Source organism: Plectropomus leopardus, chromosome 15 (assembly GCF_026936395.1).
Source record: "Plectropomus leopardus strain MGB_pleo_1.0 chromosome 15, ASM2693639v1, whole genome shotgun sequence".
Lineage (NCBI taxonomy): Eukaryota > Metazoa > Chordata > Actinopteri > Perciformes > Serranidae > Plectropomus > Plectropomus leopardus.
The window spans coordinates 630,267-648,989 of record NC_142190.1 but is presented as its reverse complement, the minus strand read 5'-3'; the positions used below and the strand labels follow the sequence as shown (position 1 = coordinate 648,989).

General features: G+C 42.8%; 2 protein-coding genes across 3 annotated transcripts; both read left to right on the top strand.

Moving 5' to 3' along the window:
- Positions 1 to 109: 109 nt before the first annotated feature.
- serpinf2a (serpin peptidase inhibitor, clade F (alpha-2 antiplasmin, pigment epithelium derived factor), member 2a) lies at positions 110 to 8,885 on the top strand. Its single transcript, XM_042499491.2, has 8 exons — positions 110 to 249; positions 1,473 to 1,541; positions 1,626 to 1,863; positions 3,490 to 3,676; positions 3,981 to 4,126; positions 4,329 to 4,471; positions 4,703 to 4,907; positions 6,099 to 8,885. Exons 2-8 carry the CDS (start codon positions 1,488 to 1,490, stop codon positions 6,548 to 6,550), a joined length of 1,425 nt encoding a protein of 474 aa, XP_042355425.1. The 5' UTR covers positions 110 to 249; positions 1,473 to 1,487; the 3' UTR covers positions 6,551 to 8,885.
- A 552-nt stretch (positions 8,886 to 9,437) lies between these two features.
- Positions 9,438 to 17,037, top strand: serpinf1 (serpin peptidase inhibitor, clade F (alpha-2 antiplasmin, pigment epithelium derived factor), member 1). 2 transcript variants are annotated; one of them, XM_042498593.2, is made up of 8 exons: positions 9,438 to 9,578; positions 12,659 to 12,719; positions 13,272 to 13,467; positions 14,028 to 14,183; positions 14,832 to 15,032; positions 15,108 to 15,247; positions 15,327 to 15,537; positions 16,514 to 17,037. In XM_042498593.2, exons 2-8 carry the CDS (start codon positions 12,660 to 12,662, stop codon positions 16,759 to 16,761), a joined length of 1,212 nt encoding a protein of 403 aa, XP_042354527.1. In that variant the 5' UTR covers positions 9,438 to 9,578; position 12,659; the 3' UTR covers positions 16,762 to 17,037. The 2 variants fall into 2 exon arrangements, with proteins under 2 accessions (XP_042354527.1, XP_087944788.1); XM_088088662.1 differs by lacking the exon at positions 9,438 to 9,578 and adding an exon at positions 9,745 to 9,768.
- The last annotated feature ends 1,686 nt before the right edge of the window (positions 17,038 to 18,723 follow it).

The following is an 18,723-nucleotide window of genomic DNA, read 5'->3' as shown; positions in this document are numbered from 1 at the left end:
GGCTCTACAAAGAGTTTTACACAGTCTGTCCCTTTATTTTTACACTGAGTAGTGACCCCACATACAGCCATGATCAGTCAGGGTTGATCATTAACCAGCCGACAGGGGGGGCGGCGGTCGTCGAGTCCAGCCACTACGCTGTCCAGCCTGAAACAGGTTGAACACATCTGTCTCTTCTCTTATTTTAATCATCTCGTCTTTAACTCCCTCACTTTCTCAACGTCTGTCTCCACATTGGACACGAGCCAGGTGAGTTCAGACCGTCTTTCATTTCACCAACAGCCTGTTGAGACTAAATCTGAGTCCACGTAGAGACATTTGATCTTCCAGCGCTGCTAAAATAATCTGCAGTTTTCAAAGACGTAAGTGAGACGCGGTGCGACTCGACAGATCCACAGGTCCTGGCTGTGTGCGGAGCAGTATCTGGTATGCAGTGCTGGGAGAGTCGTGTAGTTCATGCAGTTCAGCGTATTCTGGGTTCTTTGTATTCAGTGTACTGCAGTTCAGCCAAAAAAGGCTCTGAAACAGTAACCTTTAGTCTGCTGGTAAACAAAGCCGCCATCCCTGAAACCTCAAGTGACACCGAAGCCTCAGACACGCCGAACAGCACCGTAACACCAAAAACAAAACCGAGAGTCCTCGCAGCTTCTGGACACTTCTGTGGACGACAATGTTGATAAAGACTTTGGTCCAGAATAAAATATTTCAGCAACAATATTTCCTTTTATGTAACTTATATTTAAACAGAAAGGCCATCGGGTCTCCTTCAGGTAGTTTTCACAGACCGTCTTTTTACAAGAGCCGAACTCAGTCCTCTTGAAGTGGACCAAAAAGAGGACCAACATGATAGGGACTCTCGTCTCAAAGTCTCTGAGTTTTTTGGGTTTTTGGTGAAAAGCCTTAAATAGATCTGTGGTTAACACGGGCTAAAGAAATGTAGATGTTTTGTTCTGCAACATAAAATACGTCCTCATAAACCCAGATTTTGAACTTTTAAAGGTTTTACTTGTCTTAGAAAAGGCGGTTGCTAACAAGTGACTGAATGGGACGACAGAGTTTCTCGTTAGACGTCATTGACATAGTCGTGATTGTGAGGTCAGGTCGCGCTAACAGGAGAGAGTTTAAGAGAAAATAAAGCGCTGAATCAAACCAGAAGTTGGAGATTCGGGGTGGCGACGCTTAAGTGTTAAGTGTTAAGCGACCACGATGTCGTTGGTTTATGTCCTAACAGCTTTTTGCTTCTGCAGATTTCATTTACGCTTCAAAACACTCAAAAGTGGTGTTTCGTTCCGTCTCACGAACTTCATGTTTTGGAAAGACGGATGACCGTCTTGAATCTTGAGAGTGCGCTCCACAGTTTCGTGGAATCGCTTCTGTTGCTTTGCAGAAAGGTACAATGCCAATGCGACTCGGCGACTCGGCTGATAAATGTGTCCTCCTTGTGGCTGATGGTGTCTCTTGGTGTCTTTCAGGCTGGTTGTTTGGACATGAAGCTGTGTCTTCTTCTTCTCCTGTCGTGCCTCTGCTGTGCGGGACTGACTGTAAGAGCGACCGCAGTGAACATTTGTTTTTGGTGCTCATTGTTTACTGTTTGTCCTTAACCCCGTCTGTCCTCGTGTCCTCAGGAGGAGGCCAGTCCAGGACCTACTGATGTCTCTCCTCCTGTCCACGAAGAGGAGGAGACGGAGGTTGACAGCTGTGGAGGAGGGCGGGCCTTCAGCCCTGAGGAGCACAGGGCGATAGGGGGCGCCGTCGAGCGGCTGGGTTTAGAGCTGCTGGAAAAGCTCCCTGTTGGTCCACAGCAGCCGAACGTCATCCTGTCCCCTCTCAGTCTGGCCCTGGCCCTCGCCCAGCTCGCCTTAGGTCAGTCTGAGCATCATTGCACCCAAAAATCATCAGTTTAATATTCTGTGTCAAAAAAAGCACCTCTCACAGCGGTATGATACACCGTCGGCATGAAACGGCGTCCGTTAAAACGTGACATAAGGATCTGGGAGGTCTCAGTGGGAGGCGGTCCAACAAAACCTGGACTTTCACCCGAGAGTCCGCTTTTAGCGTCCCGTACGAATTCTGTTTTGTTTTCTTTATTTTTTGTTTCTGAACTGAACCACATGTAAATGCACATTTACAGAAGTTTATTTTAACCCTTTGAAATCTGAGCAATGTGGCTTCATTTCTGTCAAAAACATAAACAAAAAACTTTGACTTTGAAAAGTGCTTTAAAAAAATCTAATAATGAAATAATAAATTTTAATGTAATTATGATAACCTGATGATGTCATTTTTGACCATATTTGGCATATGGAGAAAATACATGCTGTAACAATAAATGCTGCTAATCACTGACATATCTCAGACTGTCAGCAGCTAAAAGTTATTTACTCAGCATGGAGGATGCTGAGTGTGTGTGATATTAAAGTGGGCCCTAAAGGGTTAAACACAAGCATAAAATACAATATCAGCCTTTAGACTTGAAATGACAGACAGCCAATATCTCTGCAGCATCGCTGCTCCTGTGCGTTTTTGCATGAAAACAACAGCGCCACCTTTAAACTCTGGTTTCCTGTTGTGTCAAAGTCAAAGCAGCCGAAACGAGGAAACACGAAACAAACTTTACCTTCTCAAAGCAGCCGAAACGCTTAACTTTCCCACAAACAGTCTGATATCACAGAGAGGTTCGTCCATTTTCCCTCCTTTGGTCTCAAACATTTCTGACACAACTTCCTGTTTCCACCCAGAGGGCTTCAAAATAAAGGCCCTATGAGTTAAAAAAAAGGAAAGGGGGCTACCAAAATAAAAGCTTACTGAAAGTACATTAATCTTTGCTTTATTTGACCTTAATTTACTTTTTTAACTAACAGTCTGTCTCATGTTGCTTCCATAAATACTCAATCAGCCGTTCCTGTTATCGTCAGAAAGACTGCAACAACTTTCTGTTAATTTATTCTGAATATGCTTTTCAAAATCAAGCTTTAAAAAATAAAATACATTAATATGATATTCTAATCAGTTCTAATCACAAATATCAAATATTCACTCATTTTCAGAATTTTAACCCTTTAAATGACAGGTTTTTGTCATGATGCCACTATGTTTTTAGATGAAAAAAAGAGAATAATTTTTAATATACTGCATGCTGAGTGGATTTTTAATAGCATGTATTTCCTCCATATGCCAAATATGGTCAAAATGACCTCATCAGGTGGAAAATAGTCAAAATGACAAATTCAGAGTCAAAAGCCCAGAATGACACCCAGAAATAATACAAGTCCTGTTTTTCTGCTCTGATGGCTGTGGGATCAAAAATGTCAGTTTGAATGGGTTTCAATGGAGCTTACATATATATATTCTTCGTGCTTGCCAACAGTTTGTGGTCAGCGTGCTCCTGACGGCTCGAAAAATGATGTCTGATCTCAGAGAAACGCAGAAATTAAAGAGAGAGTGTTGCTGTGTAGTTTCGTGTTGCTCAGGTTGCTTTCTGTCTCTCAGGAGCTCGTAACGAGACGGAGCGGCTGCTGCTGCAGAGCCTCCACGCCGCCACGCTGCCGTGCTTCCATCACGTCCTGGGACGCCTGGCGCCTCACCTCACCAACACGTCTCTGCAGGTGGCCGCTCGCATGTACCTGAGGCCGGGCTTCGAGGCCAAACTGTCCTTTGTGGAGGAGTCTCTGAGCAGGTAGCAGTCACAGTCAGGTCACTCTGAACTTTAACCCTTTAAAACCTGAATCTTTATCAGGTCTTTTGTGCTGCGTTCTGACACCTTTCACAAACTTTTGAACCTTTAAAACTGAGAAAAAGGTTTGATTTCTGTCACAAAACAGGGAACTTGGCATAAAATGTACGGACAATTGCAAGAAATTAATTGAAGGTAACAAGGAAACTGCCAAAAAATGATATACATAGATGAATAAGCTGTATAAGCTGTGCATGTGCCACGTGTTTTCTGTGGAGGTGAAAAGATGTCTTTTTGTCCTCCTCAGGTACCGGTCGTCCCCCGTCCCCCTGGTCTCTGTGGACGAGGTCAACCAGTGGGTGGAGAACGCCACCAACGGTCACATCCCCAACATCATGGAGAGCATTTCACACGACGTGGTGCTGATGCTCGTAAACGCCGTATACTTCAAAGGTAAACCTGAAAAGACACGAATGAAACAGAATCACTGCAAACTTGTTGCCTAGGCAACGGCTAATTATGATAAACAGATAAACAAACACCAAACCAGATGTTTGAGCAGAGACGAGTGCACAGACGGCTCGTCAATTCAGTTTTCAGAAGCCAGAGTTTCCTCGAGGTCCCTCGTGATTTCTTGTGGCTCCGTGTTTGTCAGGTGAGTGGCAGACCCAGTTTGACCCCCAGGTGACCTCCAGGGGGCCGTTTTACCTGAACAGCCAGAACTCTGTATCTGTGGACATGATGAAGTCTGCGCAGTATCCTCTCCGCCTGCTGGACCACCCAGAGCTGGAGGCACAGGTAACACTCGAAATTTCAGGCCCGCAGGTTTGTAAGGATTGTTTTCCTAAGAGTCACCAAAAAAAAAATTAAGATTTTTTTTTTTAAAAAAAGCCAAAAATGTTTAAAGGAAAAAAATCCCATAAAAATTATAATAAAAACAATTGCATTTTTCTCCTTTTAAAAACAAGATTTTTTTCAGTCGGTTGATCTAAAATACAAATAAAAAGAAAGTTTTTGTCTCTCGTCCAGGTTGCCAGTTTTCCCTTTAAAGGAAACAGCAGTTTCCTGATCGTCATGCCGTCGCCGGGCAGAGGAAACGTGTCATCGGTGCTTCCCAAACTGAACATCTCAGACCTGTACAGGCGTTTACCTCAGCCCAAAACGATGCAGGTACACTTACCCAAAGTGAAGCTGCGGTACAGCCAGGAGCTCCAGGCGGCGCTGACCAGCATGGGTGAGACAATCAACTTCACTGAGACGGGGACGTCTGCAAGACGCTGCCGGCACACTTTACGTACAGACATTAACACGCAGCCGTTACATTACAGCACTGACACTCAACTTACAGCCCGCGGTTTCTTATTCTCAGTAAAAAACACAGTGATGGACTCTGTGAACAGTTTTTGTCCTTTTAGTCTCCATAAGGTGTCCGAGACATAAAACAGCATCAAAATAGAGCCAGAGGAGGATCCCCCACACCCCCAACAGAGGACACAGCTGAGACACTGATGTCCTGAAATCCTCAAAATGTCCCAAAATCCTAGAAATTTCCTTAAATCCAAGAATTGTCTTAAAATCTCTGAAATGTCCTGCGAAATTTCCAACAATCCTTAAACTTTTCCAAAATTCTTGAAACTTTCTAAAATCAAATAAACATCTTAAAATTCTATAAACATCCTGAAATCTGAGAAACAAATAATAATCCTAAAAATGTCCTCGTCTTACAATCCAAGAAACATGCTAAAATCCTAGAAATGTCCTAAAATCTTCAAAATGTCCTAAAATCATAAAAAATATCATGAAATCCTAGAAATATCCTAAAATCTTTAAAACTTCCAAAAATCCCCAAATCTTAAAAACATCCTAAAATTCTAGAAACATCCAATAATCCTAAAAATGTCCTAATGTCCAAAAATCCAAGAAATGGATTAATAATCCTCGATATGTCCTGAAATCCAAGTAGTTTTAATATTATAGAAATGTCCTAATATCCTAAAAATATCCTGAAATCCTGAAAAGTCATAAATGTCTCAAAATGTCCTACAAACCTAGAAATTTTCTGAAATCTTAGAAATGTCCGAAAACCCTTGAGATGTCCTTAAATCCTGGAAACATCCTAAGAATATTGAAATATCCTTAAATTCTAGTCATGTCTTAAAATCCAGTAAAAGCGCTAAAATCCTAGAGACATGTTTGGGGCCCCTGCAACGGGCCCCCGGCCCCCGGCCTCCGGTCACTGTCCAGCTGTCCCTGGATGACAGTAGCGTTATCGTGTCAGTCTGGCGTGTGAATGTTGAAATCTTCAACACTTTTCTGGAGAAAAAACGCAGTTTGAAATGTTTGAAAGTTGGACCTGGTTGTTTCCTGACGAACGCACGTCAGCGATGACACTGACGTCCTCTGTCTCTCTGGATGTCTCCCTCAGGACTCGGCTCGCTGTTTTTGGGTCCAAACCTTTCGGGGATCTCTGACCATCCCCTACGGGTGACGGAAGTTCGCCACGCCAGCACTGTGGAGCTCAGCGAGGAAGGCGTGGAGGCGTCCGCCACCACCGTGGTCACCTCCATGCGCTCCGTGTCTCTCTTCGCCGTCAACTCCCCCTTCCTCTTCGCCCTTGTTGACGACGCCTCCCTGGCGCCGCTCTTCATGGGCGTCGTCACAAACCCCGCCCTCGACAACGACCCCATGCTGAACGACGATCCCAGCCGCAACAGCACCATGAGCGACCAGCCTGAGACGGAGACGGCCAGGGACAGAGACATTATCAGCCAACACAGCAACACGTCCTGCAGCGAGACGGCGGAGGACAGCAGCGTGCAGGCGTGTAGCGCCCCCGCTGGTGACAGGGGGCCGCTGCAGCGTGTGAATGGACTGTAACAGGATATCTGATCCAGACCGGATGACTGGTTGGTTGACAATTTTGGAAAAATGCTGTTTAACTTTCTCACTGAGGTCGAAGGTCTTTACACACCAAAGTTCTGATGAATAAATGATCAAAAATACAAAACACTCACTCAAAACTCTCACCGACTGCTGCGACTCTGGCTGAAAAATACCTTCTTTTAAATAAAAAATCGGTTTGCTGGCAGTAACCCAAATTTGCAAAATCTACCGCAGGGACACTCTGTCTTTACCTGAGGGCCACAACCGGACCCCCGTACATGTTTCTAGGATTTTAGGACATTTTTAGGATTTAGTGACATTTTTAGGATTTAGAGACATTTCTGGGATTTGAGAATGTTTCTAAGATTTTAAAGACATTTTTATAATTTTAAGATTTCTCAGATTTTAGGACGTTTCTTTGATTTTTGGACATTTCTTTGATTTTTGGACATTTCTTTGTTTTTTCGACATTTCTAGCATTTGGGGACAATTCTCGTATTTTAGGAAGCTTCTAGGATTTTTAGACATTTCTACGATTTCAAGATGTTTCTAGAATTTTTAGACATTTCTCAGATTTTAGGACAATTCTTGTTTTTTTAGGATGTTTCTTAGACTTTAAGAAGTTTCTTGGATTTTAGGACGTTTCAAAGATTGTAGGATGTTGCTTGGATTTTTTGACATTTCTCAGATTTTACGAAATGTTTTGGATTTTAAGACATTTCTGTGATTTTAGGACATTTCTAGTACTTTCGGACATTAGTGTCTTATCTAGGACCTCTGTTACTCTGGCTCTTTCTTTGATTAAGAAGCTGTATTTTGAAGCTGTTTGATGTCTCTGACACCTTATGGACACTAAAAGGACAAAAACTATCCACAGTGTCAATCACTTTATTTTTATTGTGGTTTTTATGGTGTCAAATTTCACCAGGAAACAGGAAGTGGTTTCTAACTCCACTGCAGATGGTCCGGTCTGGACCAGATTTTACGTGTTTGAAGAGAGTCCCACCCTGAAGACGTCTACATGCCAATTATGAGTTAGAGTTACAGCGCCACCTACTGGCAGCAGGAAATAACCTGTAAAATGCTCTGACGCACTCAAAGGTTCATCAGATCCTCCTCAGATTTGTGCTGAGACGCCTAAAGGTCGTGATGATGCTTTCTTTTGAACGTTTTCAGGTTTTTGTGGAAAGAAACTTCCGTGGTGCCGCGGCAAATTTGGATGCTTTTTGCATGACAAAGAAAGCTGTTGTAACTTCACGTTACATTGTACGGTCTTCCCCAAATTTGGCATGTTGGATCAGTGTCCGGGTCTGAAGACGTCTGCATGCTCATGTTGACTCGTAGTGGCGCCTACTGACAACAGGAAGTCGGCCCTTCGTGACAAAGATGAAATTTACGAGGTTTTGTCTAAACGTAACATTCGGAAACATGACGTGTATAACTGTGTTTTCAGGAAGTCAGATGCAGAAATGCTCAGCTTTGATAACTGCGTCCACTTTTCTCAGATTTTGGGATGTTGCTGGGATTTTTAGGATGTTTAGATGTTTCTAGGATTTCAGGAGATTTCACAGATTTACAGACACTTCACGGATTTTTTGGACATTTTTAGGCGTCCATGAAGGTGCGAGGGCCCTTTAATTGCTGCTTTAATTGTAGCTTTAATTTTTTTCGCGGTTGTTTTTATTGAAATGCTCTGAGTGGATTTAGACTTCCCTCTGTAAACTCTTACGTGGTGTAGTATATACATCTACTTCTACATTTTGTTCTGATATAAACGTTGTTAAAGTTAAAGGGATAATTAAAGTTGGCGTCCTGGTTTGGACTACGCCGTCTCTGTGTTGTGATTTTATAATTATTACAACATGATTTTATTTTGACTTTATTTTTGGTGCAAAGCTTGAATAAAAAAAGACTTTTTCCCCTGGGTTTTTAAATTTTTTTTGCATAATATTCACACTCAGTGTGAAAGCACTTACGAGAGAAACAAGAATATGTTGATGTGTGAATTGAAAAAAACCCAAACAATCAATCAAACAAACAAACAAACAAAACTGTGGTATGTAAAGGCCTGAAAACGAATCCAGTCTCCTGACCGTGTGGTAACTACGACGATCACCTCTAAACTCTCTCATTAACGTGTTAAACCTGAACAGAGAAAGTCAGTAAACATATTTCCAAAAGTGTCAAACGTCGGAGGTGGATTCAGACGGAGAACAGACACCTCAGATTTCTGCTGTTTTAACCTGATTGTTCATCATGGAAAAACACAAACTGCGGAGATTTTAATTTGATTTTCATTCAGAGAAAATAAAATGTTGACACAAAGACATTTATTTGTGCTGTTGGAAGGAGTTTTTTTGTACTTTGGATTGTTTGGAGGAAGTTAACCCTTTAAGTGGATCCACTCAGATTAAAAAAAAAAAAAGGCTGCACCTTTCCAGACCGATCCAGTTTCAGTTCTTTATGTTTCTGAAGATGATGCAAAAAAACTCAGTTTAATAATTAATCAACTAACAACTGAAATATTGCAACACAGGATTTAAAAAGATCGAGGTTTGTTCATGGTGACGGACATGAAAATTTTTTTTATCAGAATATCAGATATCAGAATTTTAGAATGTTTCTGTAATTTAAAATTAAATCTAATTAAATTAAATTAAATTAAATTAAATTAATTTAATTTAATTTTTACAGAAAAAAAAGCTGCAACAACCACACGACCACCACCTGACAGATGTGACAGATAATGTCCGCGAGCTCAGAGGAGGAAACTGAATTTAAGGTCTTAAAGATGTCCGATTCCGGATCTGCACTAAATCTTTTTTGATATTTCACATTAAGAAGTTTCTCTCATTTTAAATCAGCGCACTCTGTCAGCCGAGCGCGCTCCCGGCGCTCTGCCAACAGCAGCGGGGACGCGCGCAGCTGTGGGCGCAGACTCGTCTCCTGAGCGGGGACAGACAGTCTGAGAGACAGAGACAGAGGAAGAGACGTGGACCGTCCGCAGAGCAGAGGAGAAGAGGTGAGTGCGCGCGCTCTTTCTAAACTTTCTTGGTTAATTTTTGCGCTTTTACGCGCAACTTTTTCTCTCTGACGTCACCAGCAGTTTGTCCTCCTCGCGAGCAAATTGTGCATGACATCACGGCCGCAGATTTGGGTTTAAATGAATCAGAGATGAATGTTGGATGAACCTGCAGACAGATCCTCATCAGGTTTGACAATTTAAGAAAACCTCTCAGCCGCTGTAGTTCACCATGACGATGATTTTATTCATATTGTAGGTTTGGGTTTAGGTTTGGGTTTAGGTTTGGTTTGGTTATGTTTCACAACCTGAAGGTGTCAGATTTTCCAGCGATGCGTCTCTGTGCCAGCTCACTCTTTATATAAGAGCTGAGCCTCGGCGGACCGCAGGCTCTGGATCCTGCTGACTCTCAAATATCTGCCAAAATTATTCTTCTTTTTATTAGAATTTTTGATTCCGTGTAGTTCTGATCAGAGCAGACGCAGTCAGGCGGCTGCAGCTGGAGTTCAGGGGGTTTTTTGTCTGCAGGTTATTTCAGGTTGTTGAGACTTTGGTGCCAAGAACATTTCTGTGGAAGATTTTCAGACTTTTGATCTCAACTTAAAAAAAGAAAAAATGCAGATGTGATGTCGGTGACTGTCAGCCAATGAGAAAACATTCCTGTGAGTCTCAGAGACAAGTTCCTGCAGGAAACCTGCGTCTGCTGTCTGCTGCAGGACTCTGCAGGACTCTGCAGGTCTGCATCAGATCCTCAACCACCTAAAAATCCCCTCCAACAAACACCTCCATGGGGTCGATTATTGGATATTGATTATTGGAGCTGATATTTGGCATTTTGTCAATAATCTGTATCTACGTTTAATTTTAATTATCAACAATCAATTAATTAATTAAAAGAACAAAGAAAGCGTCAGACTGAGAGGAACTTTGACTTTGTGAAACTTTTGAAATTCATTTGTAACTTCAATTTTCACTTAACAATGTTAAAGTTTCAGCTTTTAAACGAAGTTTTGTGTTGGAGTTTGATATTTTCCAAATTCTAAATACTGACAGAAAGATTTTCATTTTTATTTCTAAATGTATATCGGCTCCAAATATCAGTTATCTGTCTCAATATTCGCTCTCAGTGTCGGCTCGTATATCTCAATAAACAATTTATGCCTAAATGTTTGAAATCTCCTCAAAAGCTCTTCACTCAAACAGAGTCCAACGTTACATTTTTAATTTCTTAAAATTTGACCAAATTCCCTCTTTGATGTGACACATTTTCGGATGACTGCTGATCTTCAGCCATGTATATATAATCTATAATGATATAAATATATAACTGTGATGTTTGAGTTTTAATTAAAATAAAATGAAAAGTGTGCTGACAGGAGGCGGCTAAAAAACGCCACAGAAACAAAACCAAACGCTGAAAAACACCAAAAAACACCAAAAAAACACCAAAAACACACACTCTCTCTCTCTCTCTCTCTCTCTCTCACACACACACACACAATAAATGTATAATTGTAGGATGCCTAATTTAAAATGAGCATTTCAGGATGAGCCAGACTCTGTGACGTCGGGGGTTTCCCATCATGCATTTCCCATTGTGTGTGTTTGTGTGTGTGTGTGTGTGTGTTTGTGTGTGTGTGTGTGTGTGTGTGTGTGTGTGTGTGTGTGTGTGTGTGTGTTTGTGTGTGTGTGTGTGTGTGTGTGTTTGTGTGTGTGTGTTTGTGTGTGTGTGTGTGTGTGTGTGTGTGTGTGTGTGTGTGTGTGTGTGTGTGTGTGTGTGTTTGTGTGTGTGTGTTTGTGTGTGTGTGTTTGTGTGTGTGTGTGTGTGTTTGTGTGTGTGTGTGTGTGTGTGTGTTTGTGTGTGTGTGTGAAGCAGCTGCTGATTCACTGAAATGATGATGGTGATGAAGACGATGATGAGAAGGTGAAGATGAAGGCGATGAAGGAGGCGGAGCCGCCTCCGTGTGCAGACTCGGGGCTCTCTCTGTATAAACTGTGATTAGCGGTGAACGTTCAGTCGGCTGTAATTATGTAAAAACAATGAAACCGACGTCGTCGTCCTCGAATCTGAAAAACTTTTCTCTGGAAAAGTTCAGTATCTTTTCTTTTCTTTTCTTTTGTCTCTGTGCAGCAGCAGCAGCTGTCCGGCTGCGATACTAAAAAATAGATGTTATCCTGATTTCAAATTTTCATCCTTATGTCATTTTTACGTTTTTTTTTTTTTTTTTAGTAAAAAATACAAATGTAAATATGCAGTGGAGTCGTCTTTTTATTTCCTTTGGTCTATTTCACCTTTTTAATTCGTGTTTCATTTCCTTTTATTTATGGTTTTATTGTTTATATTGCTGTTATTGTTAGTCTATTTCTTTGTCTTATTTTATTTTATTGTATTTTATTTTATGCTTTTAATTTGCCTGTTCTCGAGTTTCATCTCGCTTGTGTTCAGTCGGATGTTTGGCTTTCCGTTGTTGAATCGCCGAACGTGTATCTTATTTCTGCTTTGTGTTTTAAAGGTGCTGTATTAATAAAGTGTTGCGTAATATCAATCATTATTTACCAAAAAAGGTCAAATCGTTATTTTTTTAAAGCTTAAAGGACGGTTTTTGCACCTCAGTGAAAGTTGAAGAAAGCAGACGGTTAATCGTCTTTGACACTCTGTCTGAAATCTGATGCAGACTAAAAACAATATTGATCTAAATAATGTTAAATAATAAACATTTTAGGAAATGCGAACTCTGCTACGGTGACGTCATCATGCTGTCAGTGTCAGATCTCACCAGAGGAGACGTTTGGTCAGATACTGAATTGACTGAATTGGTGAGATTTTTCTGTAAACTGAGCTGATCGTAGAGAAGCGTTTTACAGTTTGTAGTTTGTTTGCAGGAGCGCTCACTCTGCAGCTCATCTGTGGACAGAAACGTCCCCAGAGAAACACAAGACAAAAAAAAAATGAACTCGTTGACAGATGAGTTTTCAACCGATGGTTCAAATCTTCAAGTCTCAGGTGGCAGCTCTAACTTTTAGCGTTTTTTTTATATTCCTGTAAACCTGTCTCTGATTCTGGTGTGTTTGTCCTTCAGGATGAAGCGAACAGCCTTCCTGCTGGTGTTTGGAGTCGTCCTGAGCTGCTGTCAGGCTCAGGTATCAACACGTCAGCACTTTTTACACTGAATGTTTTAACTGTCTGAGGGTGACACGGAAGATTTAACGTTTCCCGATAATAATGTCGAGAGGGACCAGTTTCTATATTTACAACCTCAAACTCCTCCACCGTGTCTGCTCAAATCACGTAACCCTGCGAAGCAGCTCGAGTCACGAGATGACACGACAACCAGCCCTGATTTTCTACATAAACAGCTGTGATTTTGGACAGAGCCAGCCCTGATTTTCCACAGTCACCCATGATTTTCTACAGAAACAACTATGATTGTTACATAAATCCAGCCCTGAATTAATCTGGTAGAAACAGACATTTATACCGTCACATGCTTCGTACTGTAATATCTAGTTTTAATGATGGTGTTATCTCACCTCATCACAGCTCAGCGCTGCAGGTGGACCTTCGCATGGGGCCCCCTGGGCCTTGAATCAAATCAACATCATTGATCGTTCTGTCTCTCGCACTCAGAATACCAAACTATGAGTCTCTTTTGGGACAATAAATGGTAACCTGTCTTTTCTAATCTGTTCCAGTCGGAGACCGGAGCTGAGGAGACGGGCGGAGAGGAAGAACATGTGGAGCTCTTCACGACACCGACCACTAAGATGGGCGCCGCCACCTCCGACTTTGGCTACAACCTGTTTCGCGCTCTGGCGAGCCGCGAGGCAGCGACCAACGTCTTCCTGGCCCCGATCAGCGTGTCCGCGGTGCTGACGCAACTCTCTATGGGTGAAGACACGAGCACGATACGAACTAAATCTAAACTGGTGTCCTGGCATTGACCGCCACAGTGTGTGTGGACTGTCTGCCACAGCTGTAGAAAGTCATTTCTGTCCCACCAAAACGCCCTCATCATGCGGTTAATAATGTCAAGTTACCAGTTTCTGTATTTACAGCTTCACAGTCCTCCATGTCTGCTCAAATCACGTAACCTCGTGAGGCAGCTGGAGTCATGAGATGATGTGATTCCAGCCCTGATCTTCTATAGAGCCAGCCCTGATCTTCTATAGAGCCAGCCCTGATCTTCTATAGAGCCAGCCCTGATCTTCTATAGAGCCAGCCCTGATTTTCTATAGAGCCAGCCCTGATCTTCTATAGAGCCAGCCCTGATTTTCTATAGAGCCAGCCCTGATCTTCTATAGAGCCAGCCCTGATCTTCTATAGAGCCAGCCCTGATCTTCTATAGAGCCAGCCCTGATCTTCTATAGAGCCAGCCCTGATCTTCTATAGAGCCAGCCCTGATTTCCATTCTGCTGTTTTTCTTCACTTGGTGTCTTCTGTCCCCTCAGGAGCGTCTGAGCGTGCGGAGAGGCAGCTTTTCAGGGCTCTGAGGTACCACACCCTGCAGGACCCTCAGCTCCACAACACCCTCAGAGACCTGCTGGTTTCAGTCCGGGCGCCTGGGAAAGGCCTGAGCACCGCCGCACGGATCTACCTGGCACGAAGTGAGTACATGTCAGGGGCCCACGACGAAGACTTTTAAATCTAATGTGGTCAGTAAGTCCACTGTTCCAACAATCAACAGCTCCGGTTTTGTCCAAATAAATCCTTAATTCATCAAGTTAGATGTTAAAAACATGCTGTTATTCGCCGCGGATTCTCTGCTTCAGTCCTGTAGCTTCTCCCTCCACCACCAGGTGTCACTGTGTCTGGAAATAGGCAAGTAAATGGACACAGGCCAAACTAAAAACTAAACTAAAAGTACACGACAAATACATTTTAGCCAAAGATGGTTTCTGTCTCTGTTCTCACTTCTATGAGTTATTAAATTATACAAAAAGAGGATTTTCTGCCATGATTGACAGCTGTGACAGCCAATCCGTGCACTCACACCACCACTGCGCAGACTTCCACTCCGAATGACGTCACCAGTGCAAGACGGCAGCCGCCGTATCATATAATATTTTAGCTGAACTTAAGCATAGACTGAGCTCTGGTGGTGCGTGCTGTGCACTACTCCCAATGAGTTTAATAGAAAGAGGAGCGGCTGTATTAATGACGGTATTGAAAAATATACCTTCCGATTTTCTAAGCGCCATGGTGTACGGCGACACCACTGAACCCTCGTCTGAACTCTAATCGTCTGTTTTCAGGACTTCGTCTGAAGCAGGACTTCTTCGGACTCGTGGAGCAGCAGTATGGAGTCCGTCCCAAAGCCCTGCTGGGGGGAAACAGTATGAAAGACATCAACGACTGGGTGTCTCAGGAGACGGGTGGTAAGGTACAGCGCCTCCTGACCACGCCCCTCCCCCGAAACCCTGGTGTGAACACAGTGAGCGCCGCCTACTTCAAAGGTACGTTAATCTCTGCTGTGGATCTGAGGGCGAACACAGCCGAGTGTATGAACACAGTTTTCTGTGCGTGATCAGGGAAGTGGGTGACTCGGTTCGGCCAGAGTGGAAACATGGAGAGCTTCCAGGTGGACGGCGGGTCGCCTGTCCGTGTTCCCATGATGCAGCAGGATAACTACCCCATTAAGATGGGCGTGGACTCCGATCTGAGCTGCACGGTGAGCGTTTTCTTTGAGCTAAAGTCGGTTAATGACATTTCGACTCCATTTCCCCTGAACGTTTCCCCGTGTCCTCTAGATCGCTCAGATCCAGATGCAGGACGACGTCAGCATGTTCGTCTTCCTGCCCGATGAGGTGACGTCCAACATGACGCTGCTGGAGGAGAGTCTGACCGCCGAGTTCGTCCAGGACCTCTCCATGACGCTGCATCCTGCGCAGGTGTCGCTCACGTTGCCCACCCTGAGACTCAGCTACTCCACAGACCTGCTGCCGCTGCTCGGCGACATCGGTGAGTCCAATAATCAGTCCACGTGTACGCTGGTGTATTTGAGAACGCAGCTTTTTCATTTTGGCCTTTTGTCCGGACGCAAACTGCATTTTAGGGAACTGAAAAGAGATCTTTTGTAAAACCCCGTGCAGGGTGAAGACATTTTTCATTGTTGACCTTGGACACAGTTGTGACTCCTGGGATGGCGAAGGAAAGGCCCTCCGTGCTGTTTACCCTTCAGCTCTTTAGATTTACACTCAACACTTTTCAGGCCCTACAAATTAAGAAACTCTTGTGACTCACACCGTAGTTTATTTTACACTCCGTCCTGCTGACACAAATACTCCACTGAGCACCAAACGTGGATTCATCTGAAGATAGTCCCCAAAAACGTCACCATTTCCGCAGTGAGCAGCTGTTTGAGGAAAGATTTGTGATTTTAGAGATTTTCAGTCGGAACCAACGAGCTCAGGGTGGAGAGACGCCGACGGACTGACGTGGTAGGAGTTTGAAATCTGCACGAGACCTTTCGACAATTAGAACCAAATAGAAAAACTAGAAATTTGTACTTTCAATCAGCCGTAGCGCTGCGACTCATCTGGGAATTATCATCATTATTTACTGACGAATTGTTTTGGTTTTGGTTTTGGAAAAAAATGCTTTTTCCGAGCAACCAAATCGACGTCTTCAAGTGTCTTTCTTTGTCCGACCAACTTATTAAATTTACAACACTGAAAAAAGAGAAAAGCAACGACAAAAACCCCATAAAGTACAGGTGATATATGAACTGTTCGGCTTTCCTCTACTATAGCTGCCGACTAAGTTTTTACTGATCCAATCATTGATCAACGACCCATTGCAACCCTAAAATTAAGTAAAATATCATCTGCAAACGTGATCATACGCAACACTTGTTTGCTGTTAAGGCTTTGTATGGCAGGAAGTGATGTCATCTTCCTTTTCTTCCTCCCTCCTTCTTTATCTCTCCTCCCTGCAGGTCTCTCTGAGTGGCTGGCCGACACGGACCTGGAGAAGATCTCGACCCAGCAGGCAGTGCTCGCCAGCGTCAACCACAAGGTCGTCATGGAGACGGCGCCCGAGGGGAACCAGTACCCCGACACCGCCGCAACGGCTCACCTGACCTACCGAGTGGACCGACCCTTCATCTACCTGATCCGGGATGAAACTTCAGGGGCGCTGCTCTTCATCGGCAGGGTGGTCAACCCCAAAGATCTGACAATATAACACACACACACACACACACACACACACACACACACACACTCTTAGCAGGTCCTAGGAGGGTTTCAGGTGTTTGCTTTGCGTTTCTGGTGGCAGATATTTGATTTTTATCAGATTTTTTTATTCTTTTCATGCTGAAACGTGCAATCACATTCATCTAACGGGATACTCAAACACACTGACGATACTCTGAGCTCACCAAAGGATTGTTTTTTTGTTTTTTAAGAGATCAAATATTGTCATTTGTGGTAAAAAGAAATAAACGACAATGAAACAAAACTTTTCTCTGCTGTTGTATCTCTTCTTGTTTCGTTTGGACTCCGTCAGAACAAACTGCACAGACGTCAGTTTTTGGTTAGTTTTCTTTTTACGTGTCTGACTTTGAACTTTTAATTAAGCAGTTAATTTTTTAACAAACAAACAAACGTGAAAAGAGGTGAAATGCAAGAGGCCTTTCCATTTAACGCTGCAGTGACAAACATGTACAACATCTTACGCATTAATAATAATATCTTCCATGCAGGCGATAATGTCTTCTACCAAGGAGACAATACGTCGCACGAGTCGAGATATCTTGTATGTAGGATATAATATCTGTTTGTATTTGAGAATATTTTGCACATAGCAGAAAGTATCCTGTACATAACAGATAATATATTTCATGTAGTTAATAATATTTTTTACACAGTAGGTCGTGTCTTGTACGTAGGAAACAACATCCCGAACATAGGAGATAATATCTGTGTCCACGAAACAATACATAGGAGAAGATATCATGTTTGTAGCTGATAATATATTATACACAGGTGATAATATTTGCATGCAGCTGACATCTTTCATGTAGGAGATAATATTTGTACATATAGGAGATAGCTAGTTACAGTATCTTGTATGTAGGAGATCATGTCTTGAACTTATGTAATAGTATATTTTAGGCAGGACACAAAGACCCAGATTCAGCTGCTCTCTTCAGCCTCTGATTGTTTCTGCACATGTGAAACTGATCACATGACTCATTCCCCACATTCCCGAAAATGCTCTCCGCAGGAGGAGACTTTTAGGATGACGTTTGCTCTGCAGGTCGACACTAAAACCCAAATTATTTTCCATCTGTCTCTTACAGAGTAAATTCAGTCTAAAGCAACTGCTCAGTGTCTCCTGAGCATGAAATAATAAAACAGAACGAAACGAGCAGAACGAGAGTTCAAATCAGGAAACATCTGATCAGCAAAGTTTCGAAAGAGTTTGTGTGTGTGTGTGTGTGTGTGAGTGTGCGTGTGTGTGTGCGTGTGTCTGTGCGTGTGTGTGTGTGCGTATGTGTGTGTGTGTGTGTGTGTGTGTGTGTGTGTGTGTGTGTGTGTGTGTGTGCGTGTGTCTGTGCGTGTGTGTGTGTGTGTGTGTGTGTGCGGTTCACACATGGTCTTGATTTTCCACACAGTCAGAGATTCCTGAGGTTTCTGAATCGCTGCCCAGAAGAAAGAAAGCCGAGAGGAAACTTGGAGACAAAGAGGACGCAGACGATGGAAAGTTTTACATCCAGTTTAGATCCGAACAGAAATCCTCGAAAAATCAAATCCATGCATTCAGATCTGTTGAAGTAAAAGTACTTCTTGGGTGGAGAAAATGTCCCCCATGACTGACATATTTTAGAAATACATAAAGAAGCTGTGTACTTCAGATGTGATAGAGGAAGTACTCATACCCTGTACTGGAGTAAAAACACCACACTGTCTAAATACTTCATTACAAGTTAAAGTTCTGACCTGAAAATGTGATTTAAGCAAAAGTTTATATTCTCAGCAACATTTACCTGAAGTAGGCTTTTTATTATATATTACAGAGAGGAGATAATACGGAGACACGTGGGTGATAATATCTGGCACATAGCAGAAAATATTTGGTGCGTAGGAGATACTGTTGCTTCTGTATGAGATTATATCTTGCATGTAGGAGAAAATATCTGAC

Coding starts and splice junctions, on each gene's coding strand:
- serpinf2a (XM_042499491.2), top strand. CDS start 1,488: ATGAAGCTGTGTCTTCTTCTTCTCCTGTCGTGCCTCTGCTGTGCGGGA. Junction 1,542..1,625: donor TCTGCTGTGCGGGACTGACT/GTAAGAGCGACC, acceptor TCGTGTCCTCAG/GAGGAGGCCAGTCCAGGACC. Junction 1,864..3,489: donor CCTCGCCCAGCTCGCCTTAG/GTCAGTCTGAGC, acceptor TCTGTCTCTCAG/GAGCTCGTAACGAGACGGAG.
- serpinf1 (XM_042498593.2), top strand. CDS start 12,660: ATGAAGCGAACAGCCTTCCTGCTGGTGTTTGGAGTCGTCCTGAGCTGC. Junction 15,248..15,326: donor ACTCCGATCTGAGCTGCACG/GTGAGCGTTTTC, acceptor CGTGTCCTCTAG/ATCGCTCAGATCCAGATGCA. Junction 15,538..16,513: donor GCCGCTGCTCGGCGACATCG/GTGAGTCCAATA, acceptor TCCTCCCTGCAG/GTCTCTCTGAGTGGCTGGCC.